The sequence below is a fragment of the Phoxinus phoxinus genome, assembly GCF_949152265.1.
Source record: "Phoxinus phoxinus genome assembly, chromosome: 9".
Classification (NCBI taxonomy): domain Eukaryota; kingdom Metazoa; phylum Chordata; class Actinopteri; order Cypriniformes; family Leuciscidae; genus Phoxinus; species Phoxinus phoxinus.
In genome coordinates this window covers 16,359,268-16,377,321 of record NC_136884.1, presented here as the reverse complement: position 1 = coordinate 16,377,321, position 18,054 = coordinate 16,359,268, and the positions used below count along the sequence as shown (strand labels likewise).

At 36.6% G+C, this 18,054-nt stretch overlaps 1 protein-coding gene across 3 annotated transcripts in view; it reads right to left on the bottom strand.

The window, feature by feature from the left end:
* Positions 1-17,190, bottom strand: part of vezt (vezatin, adherens junctions transmembrane protein) — a 24,839-nt gene extending 7,649 nt beyond the window's left edge. The window contains exons 1-8 of one of the 3 annotated variants that reach the window (XM_079624018.1): positions 16,935-17,190; positions 13,527-13,664; positions 7,694-7,783; positions 6,316-6,500; positions 5,954-6,235; positions 1,282-1,419; positions 1,033-1,180; positions 1-73 (exon numbers count right to left, since the gene is read on the bottom strand). The exon at positions 1-73 is cut by the window's left edge and continues 256 nt beyond it. In XM_079624018.1, coding sequence (XP_079480144.1) covers positions 1-73; positions 1,033-1,180; positions 1,282-1,419; positions 5,954-6,235; positions 6,316-6,500; positions 7,694-7,783; positions 13,527-13,664; positions 16,935-16,970 — 1,090 coding nt within the window. In that variant the 5' untranslated portion in view covers positions 16,971-17,190. Of the gene's footprint in view, positions 74-1,032; positions 1,181-1,281; positions 1,432-5,953; positions 6,236-6,315; positions 6,501-7,693; positions 7,784-13,526; positions 13,665-14,848; positions 15,115-16,934 lie in introns of those variants that run through there. The other 2 variants (XM_079624016.1, XM_079624017.1) reach the window with 2 other exon arrangements.
* Positions 17,191-18,054: the final 864 nt, after the last annotated feature.

The window sequence follows — 18,054 nt, the reverse complement described above, 5'->3', positions numbered from 1 at the left end:
TCCCCGGAGACAGCAGCAGAGCCAATCGCCGGAAAAACTCGGAGCTCTGCCCGACCCACAGCTGGAACAACGTCTGCAAGCCAATCAATGTTTACTGAGGAGAATCATGTGATGTGTTATTTAGAACAACAATAGGGCTGGGCAATATATTGAAATATAGGTCGCTATGAAAAGAAGCATTACGAATATTGGAACGTTTCTAATGGGCCTTTTATTTGACCGTTAGGTTTCCTAAACATGTCGTGGGACAGATTTTTCCATCTTCTTTGTGTCCCGTCTCACTTTTTTTTTCTTTTTCTTTTTTTTGAGTCAGTTCTTTTAAACCGTCCATTTCAATAATTTAATCTAATAATTCAACAACGTCATGAATCAAAAATATCCATGAAAGTCCCAGCACACCATTTAATGTTTTAACATTTCAAATGTTTCATGAAAAATATATGTACCGGTAGGTAAATACTGGAATTTATTCATTTAAATAAAAAATATCAGTAATTATAATACATAAAAAAAGACACATATATATACACTATTATTTTAGGCATTAATAAATAGCAATATTTTTGTTTTTATTTTTAGATTTCTTTATTTAAATTAATATGTGTGTGTGTGTGTGTGTGTGTCTTTATTGACTGAAAACCCTGCCTCTATTATTTTAAATGCATGTTTACTGTAATGTAATTACTATATACTTGGAAACAACTGCTGTTTTCTCCAAATATGTAGAAAAGAACACAGGAAAAATATTTGAATTTGAATCATCACTGTGCTTTTAAATCTTTAATTAAAATATATATGCAATTAAATATTGTTGTTTTGTATTGTTATAAGAAAATGCTTATAAGAAAATACATTTAAAAAAGCTCAACATTTTGTCTCTCCTAGAGAGAAAAAACTTTTGACCAACTTCACAGAAAATACATAAATATAAAGACGTATTTACAGATAAAAATCAAGATCACCATCTTTACAAGATAAATATGGTCAAAACAAATTGCCCTGACCTACGTATTAGTGCACAAGTTTCTATACCTTGAGTGCTGGCAGGCTATAATCATTGGTCAGCTCTTGCGCTTGCTCATCAGAAAGATGCTCCACCCCCAGGCCGAGACCAAGCTCTCTGATCGGCACGGTGGACACGTAGTTGGTGACATTGTCAATCTCTGAGTTCAGTGGAAATGTAAAACACAGTCAAGGACTTAACCACTAAGAATCCAAGTGAATTAAATATTAAGAAACCGTAATATAAAAGCAATGGGTCGCTGCGATGCTGTTGGATATGATTTGAGCATGATGCATGTGGCGAGGCGGGAGGCTCGGAACGCGCAGCGAAGACTCTGATAGGCTGCTTTCCGTAGACCAATCAGCTGCTGACTCCGAAGTTGCCCCGCCCTGTTAAAGGGACAGGCGCCACTCACCCTGTCGAGTAAACTTGACAAGTGAAATGTGATCCAACTGTGCAGACGTCCGATAACCATCAGGGCAGACACACATCACATACAACAACACATATAATACTACGAGACTGACACTATGTAACAAAATGACACAAATATCGACAAACTAATACATCTACACCACCATTCAAAAGTTTCAGGTCGGTACGATTTAAAAAAAAAAGTTTGATCACCAAGCATTTATGTCTATTTAATCAGAAATATGGTAAGAGACTAATTAATATAGCAATTAGTAAATATTAAATTGTGAAATATTACATTATTACATATTAATCAAAAAAAAAAAAGTGTTCTATTTTAATATTTTAAATGGATGGCAAAGTTTCAAACCCTTATCAGACTCCCCTCCCTGTAGCTTTCAAGCAGAGATGATCATATTATTGTGAGATATGATAGTTCGTGGCTCTACCATTGGACAAAGCGTTATGGCTAACTTGGACCACATGTGTTTTGACAACCAATCAAATTACTGCTTTGGGCTGTCGATTCATTAAATGATCAGCCATTTCCTCACAAAAGCGTTTTATTCAGCGTAGTGAAGCCTTTCCTCCATTGACATCCATTAAAAAAAACGGCCTCTTGTTTCTTCCCCTGCGAACCGCAGCGTTAGCAGACGTTGTGCTTTTTTCAAGTGGGTTTGTTTCTAGTTATCTTGTTCAGGTGTGTTTTCATCAACTCTGCATGAAAGTGGATCTCGAGGGCCATCGTTGAGAACCCCTCATTTAATGAGTACAAATGTTCATTTTTGTTTATCTTACTGACCCCAAACTTTTGAACAGTAGTGTATATTGCTAACAATTATTACACGCATAACACAGACAGTATCTAGTGAAAGACAAATTACATTCAACATGCATAGCAAACTAAATACATGCATACATTATTAAATCTATATTTAAACACACATAAAAGATGTTCATTTATATAGAGGAAATGAGCACATGCCGCCAGTAACTCACATGCAGGATATCCTAGTATGTAGAAAATATGAATTATGAAGGCAAAAACCATGAATCAAACCAGTTTTTACTCAGGGCCTAAAATTAACACTTGCCAAGCGCCTAATGCGAGTAAAAATCACCGTTGGCGACTTAAGTACGGTATGTGTACAGTATGTATATATATATATATATATATATATATCATTATATAGGATCCGGGCGTGCATTAGGTCTTAAAGTGACAGCATCCTAATAATCCTGCTGCTGTCAGCATTTTTAATGTTAATTAATCAACAAAGGACAACAAAAAGAAAAATTACCCTCTGCTATTGACTGAATAACTTTTGTACCTTTAATAAGGATTAATCCAAGTTTAATTTATGCATTGCATTTCTGTACCTGAAAACCTACATGAAAAGCGCTATTTATTTTACTTGTCTTTAAAAATTGATTCAATTTATATTAGTAAGACAAGCACTTTTTAGCTGTGGTATCGAAATTGTAATAGAGAATTGTGAATTTTCACTGGTATCTAAAAATGTGGTGTCATAACTGCCTGTTTTTTCTAACCGTTTAATGTCAGGTACATTTTCTTAAAGGAGAACTCCGGTCAATTTTAATATTGAGCTCAATTTTTAGTAAATTTGGAGTGCTGTCAATACAGAGAACAACGACAAAAATCGGTGTTGCCTACACTGTGTTATCCTCTTTTTAAAATTTACACCCTATTGACTTGAATGGGGCAAGTTTTAAACCTGCTTTTATCCTCTTAACATATTTGATCTGTCATTACAAGTGCCCAGCCATGTTGAGTGATTCCTTAAGAGTGAACACGAGTGAATCTGACTGCAGTAGATGTGAAAGATATGAATAAAAATGATGTTATATCAGCCAGCGCACATACCTGTATTTAGTTCCTGTTTTCGGTGGAAGTCCAAAGTAGTCGATTGTCGAGTTCACGCGCATAGGTTTAGTTACTATGATCACGCGCGTGAACTCGACAATCGACTACTTTGGACTTCCACCGAAAACAGGAACTAAATACAGTTATTTGCGCTGGCTGATATAACATCATTTTTATTCATATCTTTCACATCTACTGCAGTCAGATTCACTCGTGTTCACTCTTAAGGAATCACTCAACATGGCTGGGCACTTGTAATGACACATCAAATATGTTAAGAGGATAAAAGCAGGTTTAAAACTTGCCCCATTCAAGTCAATAGGGTGCAAATTTTAATAATAATAATAATAATAATGCATTTTATTTGAGGCGCCTTTCAAAACACTCAAGGTCACCTTACAACAAGTAGCAATCACAATATATCAATAAACACAATGTCAATAAAAACAGCAATAAAAGTGCTAGACTTGAGTGCACAAAATTAATCAAGGAAGATAAGCAGTTCTGAATAAGTGGGTTTTAAGTTTGATTTTAAATTGGGCTATGGAATCTGAATTACGGATGTTGGCTGGGAGAGAATTCCAAAGATGTGGAGAAACACGGCTAAAAGCCCTGTGACCCATGGTAATTAGGCGAGCAGAAGGTGCATGAAGGAGACCTAGTGAAGAAGAACGGAGAGTTCTAGAAGGGGTGTAAAGCTGTAATAGGTCAGAAAGATAGGGTGGAGCAAGGTTATGAAGACATTTGTATGTAAGGAGGAGAATTTTAAAATCAATTCGGAATTTGATAGGAAGCCAATGTAGCTGGTGTAGTAATGGGGTGATATGTTGCATAGATGAAGTCCGGGTTATGATACGGGCTGCGGAATTTTGAATCAACTGAAGTTTATGAAGAGATTTATGTGGTAAACCAGATAACAGGGAATTACAATAATCAAAGCGGGAGGTGACAAGCGAATGAACAAGAATAGCAGAGCTGTGCGGAGTGAGAAATGGACGGAGGCGAGCAATATTACGGAGGTGAAAATAACAAGACCTGGAAATGTTATTAATGTGAGCCTGAAATGAAAGGGTGCTGTCGAAGATGACCCCCAAGTTCCTAACCTGATGGGAAGGAGAAATGGATGAACCGTCGATGGATAGAGAGAAACTGCTGGACTTAGAGAGAGTAGAATTAGTTCCAATGAGGAGGATTTCAGTCTTATTGCTATTTAGTTTGAGGAAATTTGCAGAAAACCAGGTATTTAGTTCATGCAAGCAGTTGGTAAGACAGGCAGGGGGAAGGAAGGAGTCAGGGTTGGTAGATATGTAAAGCTGTGTATCATCGGCGTAACAGTGGAATTTAATACCAAAATTTGAAAAAATATTGCCAAGTGGGAGGATGTAAATTAGAAACAATAGGGGTCCTAGGACAGAACCTTGGGGGACACCACATATAACCGGAAAAATTTGGGAATGAAACGTTTTCAATTGTATGAAGTGTGTACGGTTAGAGAGATATGAAGAGAACCATGCATGAGGAATACCAGTGATACCAATGTCAGATAAGCGGTTTAAAAGAATACTGTGTGAAATTGTGTCAAAAGCTGCACTCAGGTCGAGTAAAACAAGAATAGATAATAATCCACCATCAGCAGCCATTAACAGATCATTTGTTACTCTCACCAGTGCTGTTTCAGTGCTATGGTGAGAACGAAATCCTGACTGAAAACACTCATACAAGTTATTGTGACTAAGGTGTGCATGGACCTGTGCTGCCACTGCTTTTTCAAGAATTACGATAATACAGTGTAGGCAACACCGATTTTTGTCGTTGTTCTCTGTATTGACAGCACTCCAAATTTACTAAAAATTGAGCTTAATGTTAAAATTGACCGGAGTTCTCCTTTAAGTCACCGGCCATTGGCAGGATAAGCAAAAAGTTAGTTTTAGGCCCTGGTTTTACTTATTTAAATTTAGGCTATACTGCCTTTTTAATATTATCAGTTTTTTTGAAAGACTGTTTAAAATGTCTAATTTTGTCAGATATAAAATTAGATGAGACTTAAGCTCATTTTTTAACTAAAAACTATGAACATGCCAGGGTTATTGTGGAGGGGGGGGATTTGAGTAAGTTATGTTTGTATTTAAGTTATGTTCTTTTGTTAAATATGTTGTAAAATTCAATAAAAATATGTTTGCAAAAAAAAAAAAAGACGAACATTCAAAACTATATAGATAATGAGTCCTGCTAAATGGAACTGCTCCTCCCAAGCAAGTAATAGCACTTTTTTTTTTTTATGCAGAAACTAAGCCATCAAAAAATAAAAATGAAATAAAATAAAGCATGTAAAATGCAAAAATGAAGTGTGTAATATTCTGGATTCTAAAATACTTTTTCCTTTCTCAGGTTAATGTAGACTCCACTATAAATATACCATTCTTAAATACGTGTTTAGCTCTGTTTGTTTGACCGATCATAGACGGGAGTGTTTGGGGAAAAGCTATTTCAGGAAAAAGATTTACAGAAATTGCACACTTCAGCTTTAAACAACATTACATGCAAAACTACTGCACGAAAACAAAACTACTTGCACAAAACAAAATCTAAAGACACTGCGGACATGAACAAACATAAAGTGGAAGGGTCTGTGTGTGTGTTGTGAAACTTACAGTGTGAATCCTCGTGAGATGACCTCTGTCTCCTGCATGAGACGCAGAGATTTGCGAGAGAGACTGGTCAGCGCTCGGCTGTTGTTCACCAAACCCTCCAGCTGGACGGCCAGAGACTGGACGCGGCGCTGAAGAACCGCCTTGTGCCATAGAGACAGACCGCGACAGGCACACATAACACACACCAGGACGGCACACAACCACAGAGCCAGCTCGTGGTCAGGGTACGAAAAGCGTAGGCCCAGCAGGACGGCTAGCAGCCCGATCAAAACGGACACATCCCTGTAATGAAGAATCACACCAGTGACATATCAGCTTGATGACGGTACGAGGTTTTTGTTGGTATTGATGTGGCTGTGTACCATAGAGAGGGAGGCGAGAGGTAGCATGGCGCTGGGACAGCAGTGCTGGCACTGGGGCAGACAGTATCAGTGGAGCCCAGAGAGAGCACACTCGGGTCCAGAAGCTCGATCAGCTCGACGTCCTCCTGCAACAGCACATCCTGAGACAACAGACAGCGCAGAGAATACTGGCGGAAGGCAGCGTCCTGCGGGAAAACAAACACAGATGAACACAATCACTCTGCGGCTAAAAATCAATCTTATTATCGGATCATCACAGCACCACTGCCTAGCAATACTGGGATTCTGCACTGTACGCACGACAGGACAAGATATTGGTCTCTGAGTCTCTGAACTTTAAAATAATGTGATTAATGTCAGTTAGATCCTATAGAGTTGGAATCATTTCAAAATTCTATATAATATATATATATATATTAAATACACTTTATAGTTATACAGAAATCAGCTTTATTCAGAAATGTATTTTACATGCATCTTTATTTGTATTTTATAAACAACAAAAAATGGTTTTAATTATAATTGTTTTATTAAGATATGCATTTTAAATATTAAAACAAAAATTAAAAAGCCTTTGCAAACTGCTTTAATTATTTGCCAATACATTTAAAATTATTTGTTTTAAAAATGTAGTTAATTTTTTTTTTTACAAATAGATTACTAAATATTACTTTTAAATGTAATCATAAATATCTGACAATTGCTTTTATTTTATAATTGTAATTTTTCATCAATAATTTTAATTTTTTTTATTTAAACCATTCCTTTTAAATCATTAATTTTAATATTTTTTTTTTAATTTCAGATGTAAAACACATATAGTGAATTTGATCAAGGCAGACATGATTTTCTGTTTTTTTAAATAAAACAAAAACATCAATGTCAATACAAAGACAGCATCACAACCAAACATGAATGCAATTTATCAAGGAAAAATTAATTATTATTTACCGGTACTTAGCAAAAATAAAGGATTTTTACCAGCCACCACCAAAAGATTTTGATCACCAGCTGTCAGTCTTAAGGTAAGATGATTTTATTTATGTTATTTAAGATAACAGTGACTGTACAATATGTATTTTGGGAGTGGCATATCTCATGGGATTGTTTATTGGTCAATAACCTGAGTTTTGATTGAATCTAACTGAGATCTAGTGATCTAATAAAGTACCTTTATATCTTCCTGCATAAACAACTATTCTCCCACAAATATGAATGTGATTATGCATATTTTACACATGATTGAAATCCAGGTTAAGTTGGTAAAGTTGCACACTGTCGAAACGCTGTAAAAGGCATGAGATACTGGCTAAGTCCAGTTACTCTGCGACAATACTGAAGGAAAGACGAGCAGAAAGACGAGGAGCTTCATTCTCACCAGCTGCTGCTCCTGCCAACAGGTGGCGCTGTCTCGGTGCAGAGGACTCAGACCGCGCAGAGCATCAACCAGCCTCCAAACACCACCCTTCTGCAAAACACACACGGATAAATGCATACAGCACACTAGATTTAAGAAGAAAACCAGCGTAGGTCATACTGTCATTCAAAGCAGGTCAAGTTGCTAAATGCTGAATAAGTGTTGATATGTAAATACGGGCGGTAATATGAGGTTGTGTCATAGAAGTGACCATTTGTAAATTCTTTGGATGGATCGGAGAAAGCTTGTGTGTGCACAATATGCAAGTCCATATTGACACACACACACACGCACTGTTGTGTTATTTAAAATATGTTCACTTTTCTTCAGCAAGAATGCATTACACTGATCAAAAGTGACAGTACATACATTAATAATGTTACAAAACATCTTTATTTCAAATAAATGCTGTTCTTTTGAATTTTTTTTACTATTCATCAACAAATCCTGAAAAAAAAATCTAAGTTTTCACTAAAACATTAAGCATCACAACTGTTTTCAACATTGATAATAATAAGAAATGTTTATTGAGCAGCAAATTAGCATTAGAATGATTCATGATCATGTGACACTGAAGACTAGAGTACCAGTAATGATGCTGAAAATTCAGCTTTGCATCACAGGAATAAATTACATTTTAAAATATAAACCGAATTTAAAACAGCTACTTTAAATAGTAATATTATTTCACCATCCCTGTTATACTGTATTTTTAATCAAATACATGCAGCTTTAGTGAGCATAGGAGACTCATATTTAACTTTATTAAAGTCAGATGCTGGAGTGTTTATCATGTCCGCTTGAGTAACACTATTGATTCCTGTCTGGGTCATGAATCATAATCACACAAACCACACGTCTGGGTTTTTTATTATTTTAGCCTACATACTAAACATCCCGTCGTATATTTGAAACAAAGACAGACTTGATATCTTCAAACCTCAGAACGAGCGTGTCGTTTTGGGAAAGTATATTGGTCATTCACGCTCACACTGAGAGGTTTTCACTGTTTTGTCTTCTTTTCTTTCTTCGTGTCTTTAGTATTCCACTGCTGTAGGACTCACATTCTAGATGCTTTGACTGTGTGTCACACAACTGAAGAATAGAACGAGTGTGTGTGTGTGTGTGTGTGACGTCGCACACTGGGAACACTAACAGGGACAGCCTGAACCGTGTAAACTTAAGACAATATTAAAGCTGCAAGCAGCGATTGCGGGCCCAAGCCGGTGGCACCGCCACCCTGGTGCCTTTAGTTCCACTAAAGGCACCGGGTGGCGGTGCCACCGGCTTGGGCCCTCCATCGCTGCTTGCAGCTTTAATTATATATATATATATATATATATATATATATATATATATATATATATATATATATATATATATATATATATATATATATATATATATAAAACAAAAACAAAAAACAACAAAAAAAAAAATATATATATATATATATATGATGTAAATTCTTTTTTCCCCCTATTTTTAACATATATATTATTATATATAATAATAATAATATATATTATTAACATTTTTGGATGCTAAACTATTCTTTTTATAGGCTTTGTACTTTGTACACTTTGTACACTCACGTTCCAATATAGAAAAATTATCCTCTTCAAATGCGCAAAAATGTGCTTGGAAACATCACAGTGGAGCGGTGCTTACTATGAACGGCACAAACTGTACAAATGACTATTTAAACAGAGCAGTGTAATTTTTATATGTAAGGTTGACTATTTTATTATTATATTTTATTAAGGCTATAATGAACATTCTGCGATGTCAAGATTGCAATGCTGGAATGCTGTGTGTGTGTGTGTGTGTGTGTGTGTGTGTGTGTGTGTGTGTGTTTGTGTTTGTGTTTGTGTTTGTGTGTGTGTGTGTGTGTGTGTGAGAGAGGCTCGATCGAACAATGGAGACATAAAAACATACTCCGTCATTTTGTTCATACAGAACACAACATTGTGCTTTTGTTAAACTATAAACTCTTGTCAAACTGTAACCTACAACTGTCACCCAACCAAAATCACACACACACACACACATCCCCCCTCCCCTCCCCTCCCCTCACCTCCCCTCCCCTCCCCACACAGACAGACACACACACACACAGAGAATGGCAGAGAGACAGAGAGAGAGAAAATACACATTCAAACCACAATATCTGACTTCCTGTTGGTCGGAGCTAATGACTGTAAATTAGAAAGTTGTCCGGATCGAAGAGAAGAATATACGTACCGAGTTTGGTTACTGTAGGTTAAACTATAACTAAGTTATAACACACTTTATGCATCCTTTTTTAATCATAAATTTGTTTCCTCGCCACGGCCAAACCGTTCGAGATATCAAAAATCCCCTGGCAATTTATCATCCTCCATGTCTTGACTTCATGCTGACCGAGTTTCGTGGTCATCGGATGAAATCTCTAGGAGAAGTGTTTCAAATGCGAGAGCAAGCGTTCTCCAATCAACCCGTAATAGCCGACTTCCTGTTGGGCTGGCGTAAAACTTGACCCAGGGAAAGTTGTTCGGCCCGATTAAATCTATATGTGTACCGAGTTTCATATTAATTCATGCAAGCGTGTTTGATATACGGACAAGTGTTCGAATCCCATTCCAGGGGGCGCTGTCGAGCCCCCCTGCCACGCCCGGGTACCAGCTTCAGCCTGGCCCTGATGGGTTCTGACCTGTGTGCAAAATTTCAAGAGTTTTCGAGCATGTTAAGGCCCTCAAAAGTGCCAGAGATTTTGTACACAGCAGAGAAAGGGTTAAACTAAACTAGCCCCCCTCCTCTCTCACACACACACACACACAGAGACGCAGAGGGGCAGAGGGAAAATGCTCCAAACAGTACACATTCAAACCAAAATATCTGACTTCCTGTTGGTCGGAGCTAATGACTGTAAATTAGAAAGTTGTCCGGATCGAAGAGAAGAATATACGTACCGAGTTTGGTTACTGTAGGTAAAACTAATACCCCATTTTTGACTAAAGGTGGCGCTACTGAGCCCCTTACCACGCCCGTTTCTGAAACTTCGCACATGTCTATTAGACAATAAATGTCAAATGCATGTTGAGTTTCATGCAATTTGAAGCATGTTAAGAGCCTCAAATGCATCCAAAAAGAATATAAAAGTTTAAAGCGTTGCCATGGCGACAGTATTAAAGATATCAATAATCCTTTCACAGGTCTACATCTGTCGTGTGTTTACATTATACAGATGAAGTTTGAAGCAAATCGGGTAAAAATAAGAGGGTGTTTTCAAAGCATTTTGAAAGTGACACACTTCCTTCTGCCAGTTGGTGGCGCTATAACGTTGACTCACAATAGTCACATCCATGTGATCGGCCTCTTACAGCGAACACACTGCTGAAGTTTCATCAAGATCAGTTAATGTATGAGGATGTTATAACACACTTCCTGTTTCCAATATTCGCCATAAATTAGTTTCCTCACCACGGCCAAACCGTTCGAGATATCAAAAATCCCCTCGCAACTTTTCATCCTCAATGTCTTGACTTCATGCACACCGAGTTTCGTGGTGATTGTTTGAATCGTCTAGGAGGAGTATTTTAAATTCCATTGCATGTGTTTTTTAAACTACGCCAAATAGCCGACTTCCTGTTGGGCTGGGGTAAAAAGTCAGAGCATGAAGGATATATGAACCGATGAGATCTATAAGTGTACCGAGTTTCATATTATTTCATGCAAGCGTGTTTGATTTATGGACCAAGTTTTCGGACCCCGTTCCAGGGGGCGCTGTCGAGCCCCCCTGCCACGCCTGGGTACCAGCTTCAGTCTGGCTCTAATGGCCGCGGGTTCTGACCAGTGTGCAAAGTTTCAAGAGTTTTTGAGCACGTTAAGGCCCCCAAAAGTGGCAAAAACCTTGAAAAAAAAATTATTATAAAGAAGAATAACAAAAAACCCTTAGAAGAACAATAGGGCTCTGCGCCCTTTCAGGGCTTGGGCCCTAATGATGCTCTCTGTGAAAACTTTCCAAACAAATTATAAAAATAAAGTGTGTACGTGCACACAAACAAAATTCTATTCTGCCAAAGGAATGAGCCCCATTCACACACTGAGTGGAATTTCATCACATTCCCAAACAAGACTGGACAATTCTTCAGTCATTCATCACTTCCAGTTCCTGAGGTGACCATGAGACCGGCCTTCACCGTTTCACACTGATGGCTGTTGTGACGGGATCCAAACACACTTTATTTTTCCAAATCAAAAATAATTTAGAGTGAAACACTTATTCAGCACATGTTTTATCTGACTGAGACTAGGGAGTGTGTGTGTTTCACTTTGTAAGTATAAAAATATTAAAAAAAGCTCTAGGATTCTGGTTAAAAGTGAACATGAAAGATGCAGGTGCAATTGCATGAAAGAATTGACATTTTGAATCTTTAAAATGTGTGAAAATATAAATGATATATAGATAAAAAAATTCAAACAATTTTAGCAAAAATAAATGAACTATAAAGTAGACTTACATGGACAATAAGGATAAAGATATAGTCCTAAAAAATTTGACATGTAAAAGAATAGCAGAGTCCTCACTACAACTATAATGATACCGGCACAGAGAAACGATATCGTTGGAATCACATTCACAGCGATTTTTTCCAGCTAAGGAACGATAAGAACATTGACAGAATGTGAATTGACAGAATCAAAATCCATTTCGCTGTAACAAGCTTGAGTATTTAAAGTGACAGAGCACACGCTTAGAATAAACAGAATGATATCATCTGCTAGTGTGGATGCTAATATAGTTATCTTTATCGTTATCGGTTTTGGTTTTTGGTCTAACGGGCCTTTAGACTTTTGTTTTAAAAATGACATTATTCCAGACAATTAAAAGAATTAGTAACATATAAAGGAGAAAACTAATTAGTAAAATTTAAGTATTAAGGCAATGATTATTTATTTTTCAAGCGCAACTACAATCTAACTTGTTCTATTAAATTTAATAGAATTTCTCATTATAAATCCGTTACATATACATATAAATGTTTCTTATGCCAAAAGATGGTAATTACATTTGTAGTAGTCTGGGTTATAAATAAATAAAATAAATAAAAAAGAATAGTATACTTTTTATAATATGTACCTGCATTTTTTAATAAATACATATTATGCATAGTTGTAAAATTTCAAGGCGATTCAAAGTTTACCTAAAAATTTAACTTCTGTCACAATTTACTAAATTTTAAACCTGTATGGTTCAGTTCTAAAACACAACAAATGTTTTACAGAATGTTTAAGCTGAATGTGAACCTAAAAGTAGTTTTAAAAGTATTCCAAGTCTTCAGAAGCTATACACTAACTTTGTGAAAGAAGCTAAATGAAATCGCTATTAAATTATATTGTTTGCACTTTTTCCCCCCATCTACTTTCATTTGATGGAAAAGAGAAGGATGAACATTCCACTAATCAACTTCTTTAGTGTTCCATGGAATACAAGGTCATAGGTTTGGAATGGAGTATAAATAACGACATACCGTAATTGTTATTGCTTATTGGATACAGAATATTCAGTATTGGATCAGTCTGTTTCAATTTCACTGTGCGTTTCAAAAGCTGTGTTGGTTACGAAAGAACATTCAGATTAGCTTCTAATCCGCTTCTGTTTGTTCAAACAACACAGCAAGTTTTGAAAAAAAGGAAGATTTTTTTTTCCCATTTCATTTAACACTACACAGACGAGGGTCCTTATATATTGTAGTTTTGCTACCGTACGGTTTGCGTATTGGAAAGGTAAGTGCTGAGTGCTGACACTCACTTTGTGAGACGGGAGGATATCCTGAGGAAACGGTGCCTCCTCTCCACCAGCGCTGAACTCCTCCTCCTGAGAAACGGGAGAACATGCCTCAAAATCTGTGTGTCCTAGATCCTGCAAGTACTGGAACAGCGGAGAGTTCTGGAGGGGGGAGAAATACGCAACTCTAAATAAACATGGGTCAATGACAACTGAGGATGTCCAAGATGATGAGAAGAAAGACTCGTCTTTACTTGGGTTTTTGAAGGACATTTACACATTTTTCAACGGAAGTTTTAAAAAAATGTCAATTGGTGCAACCATCAAGTACAAAATTAGATTTTATAGCCTATACATCCTGAACATGTGAATATAGTACACATCCTAAAGTATTTTCAAACATTTTTAAAACAAATGTAATGGTGAAAGGCTGTTTTTGAATCATGAATGTGGCGTTTTATTGAAGTTATTCTGTTTGACTGCCTGAACTAACCTAAAATGTACAATAATATGACTTTAAAAATATATATTGAATGACCTAGACACACAGTTGAAATAGTCTAAACATGTTCATTTTCTATGTATTATTATGAAATAATAATCATAATAAATTACATCTAAATAAAGAATATTTTAATTCCAGCACTTTTTCACCAGTGCAATCTCTACACAAGTATACACCACATACGAAATTCTTTCCTGCATGGAATTAATTTTCATAGACACAAACTTTGATTTTGACAAAAGGTTTCCAAATATTAATTATATTTTAACCCAAAACTTAAGAGATAATATTTGAATCCATTACTATTTGAAATAATTTCCGCCTGACATTTTGTCAAAACATATGATCAAATATGAAATCAAAATTGCATGTGCCCTCATAATTTTGAATCAAAATAACTTCCTCTTGCTCTCTTCTCTTCTCTGATGACATGTTTACTGGCGTGAGGGCGGGGCAACCTGTCACTCGCATGACATCACAGCAATAACAAACTACAACCATCCAATCAACTACCGATGAACAAAATCCTGCCCAACATTTTTTCTTGTTTGAGAAGCAGTTTAACTCGGATATACGTCACAATAGGGAAGAACTTCCATTCCATACACACACACATATATATATATATACAATTCAGGATTGGTATTCAGTTAACGTATGTTGTCCTGAGCAGCAACACAATTTGATGAACACATAAGTGAAAACAATACAGAGAGGAAGGGAGGAGAGAAAAAGAAAGAGTCATGATTCCGATATCTCTCTCAGGAAGCTAAGGGTTGTGCTCTCCCAGAAGAGAAACACCAGAAACAACATGCTTTCCTGCCGCTTTTTCCTCGCTTACCTCTCGCACATCTCTCGCTCTAGTCTTAGATCTTCTCAAACGCAACATCGCTCAACGAAGGATGCAGATCCGACACTCTCGCAGGTCCCAATTCCCAACCAGAGATCCAGAATCACTGGCTCATTTTCACTGCTTAGCATTGCCACTGGATTTGAGCTGCTAAAGAGGTTTAAAATTCTCATATTCTTATTTCCGTCAAATCCTACAGTGAGGTAGCCTGCAACCCGTCATGAACTTTGGATCTTTTTGCTCTAAAGCTAATTTGCAGTGAGAGGAATCGGATGGCGGGTGTTTATTGATGTGAGAGAGCAGCTAAACTGGCCTGAGGCGAAAGACACGATTTTAGGTCACCAAATGAGAGCAAACTGAATCAGACTGTTTTTGTTTTGAAGTCTGGATAGTACGTGATGATATACAACGCTTTAAAAGCATGACCCAAATCGGACCAGCACAACATATGCCAACAACTGCCCAAAATACACATAACAGGAAGACCGCTTCACTTCCACAGCCTTTAGTCATTCACATGTTTGTTTGTTTTTATGTAGAAATTTCTTGATGATTAAATGAGGCTCAGCAGCATAAAGACAATTAAACTATTACAAATCTCTATAAGATTTTGTTTCCAATACATTCCTCAATGGGAATTTCCAGATTATATTAATATTTGTAGTGATATACTGGTGTGTGTGTGTGTGTGTATGTGTTATATATATATATATATATATATATAGATAGATAGATAGATAGATAGATAGATAGATAGATAGATAGATAGATAGATAGATAGATAGATAGATAGATAGATAGATAGATAGATAGATAGATAGATAGATACCAGTAGATATACCGGTAAAGCAGGTGAGCCAAAACATTGGTCACAGCAGGTGAAGTGAATATCATTGATCATCTCTTAACAAGACCACATATTTTTATGAATATATGATGAATAAATATATATAATTTCAATGGATAATGTATAAATGTAGAGTAGGCCTACAACAGGTGATTATTTTATTTCAGCAATTTTGTCTACATCTTATTTTCAATTATGCATATTTGCATTATATTGGGCTGGCTACCCTGCTCTTCAATATTGGTCATCTAAAAATGTGCTCTTTATTGAAGTCTTTCATGTATTATTTTTTTTATTTTTTTTTAAACAGAATTGTAAGTAGCTGATCCAGGAAAAACAAATAGCCTAGTTACAGTCTTACTCCATAATTATTCCGTATGATGGTTTGCTCAACAACTCTAATGTATTCTAACCATTGCCACAAACAGATTAAATGAAAAGAGGTCTAATCTAGATCAATGCATATGACAGCATGGTTTCCCTGGTGATGTTGATCTGACATTCCCCATCTTGAGGATCTTGACTCCTAAAGGCGGATCAGGGACACACATGCTTTGATGCACAATGCTCTTAATTCAATTTAAAGAGACTAAAACCAAACAGACCACATAGACAGAGGGGAAAAAAGAAAAGGTCTAATGTTACATTTACACTGTGGCTGTGTCTCAAACCCTAGTGAGGTACCTTCCTAAACTGTGTCTCAAAACAGCATTTTCAAACAGCATAGTACAAAAACCCAATGAGCTACAAGCATAGACAGCATTTTGAGGGAATTTTAGTCACAACAAAATAGTGGACTGCCTTCTTAGACAGCATTTGTGGACACCAATATCTAGATAATATTTTTGGGCATCGTAAAGTATCAAAATCTAGTGAGCTGCTGGCTGCCTACCTAGACAACATTGCTACCTAGTGCTTGACGCGCCTATGATGCCCAGAAATGCTATCCAAGTACCGGTAGTCAGTCAGCTCACTATGTTTTACAGTCTCTGACCCTGTTCATACAGGATTTACGTCTCCTAACATGTTGTATTATCTGAAAACAGAAGGCAGGCCCACTTTGCAACACGGTTTACACTTAATTAAACCCAAAGTGCTTAATAAGCATCTCCAAGTCATTGTAGAGGTGCATGGGGAGGAGTGGTATGCGTGCTAAGTGCAGGCTGCTAACTGCACATCATCTATGACAGATATTAGAGCAGCTGTTGTGTGTCTGTATCAGAGACTTACCTCGAACACAACTTCTTCATCAAAATCCTCAGTCATAGCTCTCCGCCATATGTGTTCATCAGTTGCGCATGCTGGGATGGAAATTACAGGAGAGGTCTGTGTAGCTTCTGCTGAATGCGCAGAGACATGCCATGACTTGAACTACATTTCCCATGATTCATAGCTCTTCTTCTTCTTCTATTTGACGACGGTTCGCAAAATGTAGGCCTACATGACGACATCTACTGTGCTGTTGGTCTTGATTCATTTCATTGTTAAAGGGATTGTTCCATAGACAGTATATAAGGGATTGTCACCCGAAAATGAAAACTACAAGGAAACTCGACGGGCCATTTTTGCAACGCCTCCGGGCAGATATTTCCATGGATATTTCGGGCATCCAAGACCAAGTCCAATCTATTTGAATCGGGGGAATCCTGAAATCTATAAAACGGCCTGCTGAACTCACAATTAAATAACATACTTCAAATCAGAAACAAAAATCTGACATGAACTGCCCCATAGCGTTTTTTCCCCCCCGCAGACAGTATATAAGAGGTTGTTTCATATGCTCAAATAGCGTAGACCAGCCAATGCGCATGTGTAATACTAAACGCGAGTCTCATGTTTCTATGGGAACCGGAGTTAACGGCAGCTGCAGTGAAGCTATTAAAATGACTTTTGGACAACATTTTCATTTTTGGGTGAACTATTCCTTTAAAAACATGATTGTACAACATTAATTGTTACTTCCAGTATGAGGGAAAACAAAAATGGGGTGGTTTTAAACACATTTCCCGAAAGCCCTTTAAAAAAAAAAGGAAATAACTTGTTGTATTTATTTCGTTTTCTTTGTTTATTTAAATTGTATTAATACTATGTATGTAGGTATTGTATTGTAAATTGTGTGTATTGTTATTAACAAGCATTACAACATGTTATTAAATATACTTTCAATAAAATAAAATAAAATTACTGAGCTGTTGTGCTGTCAGAAAATATAGTAAAATACAGTAGCCCAGTAAAAAAAATTGTATTCGAGTACAGTGAATTCAGTTGGATCATGGAATATGCCAACTAATGTCATGTTCCCCAATGAGGAATATTATTTTTAATTTTTTTTATGTTTTAACTTTAACAT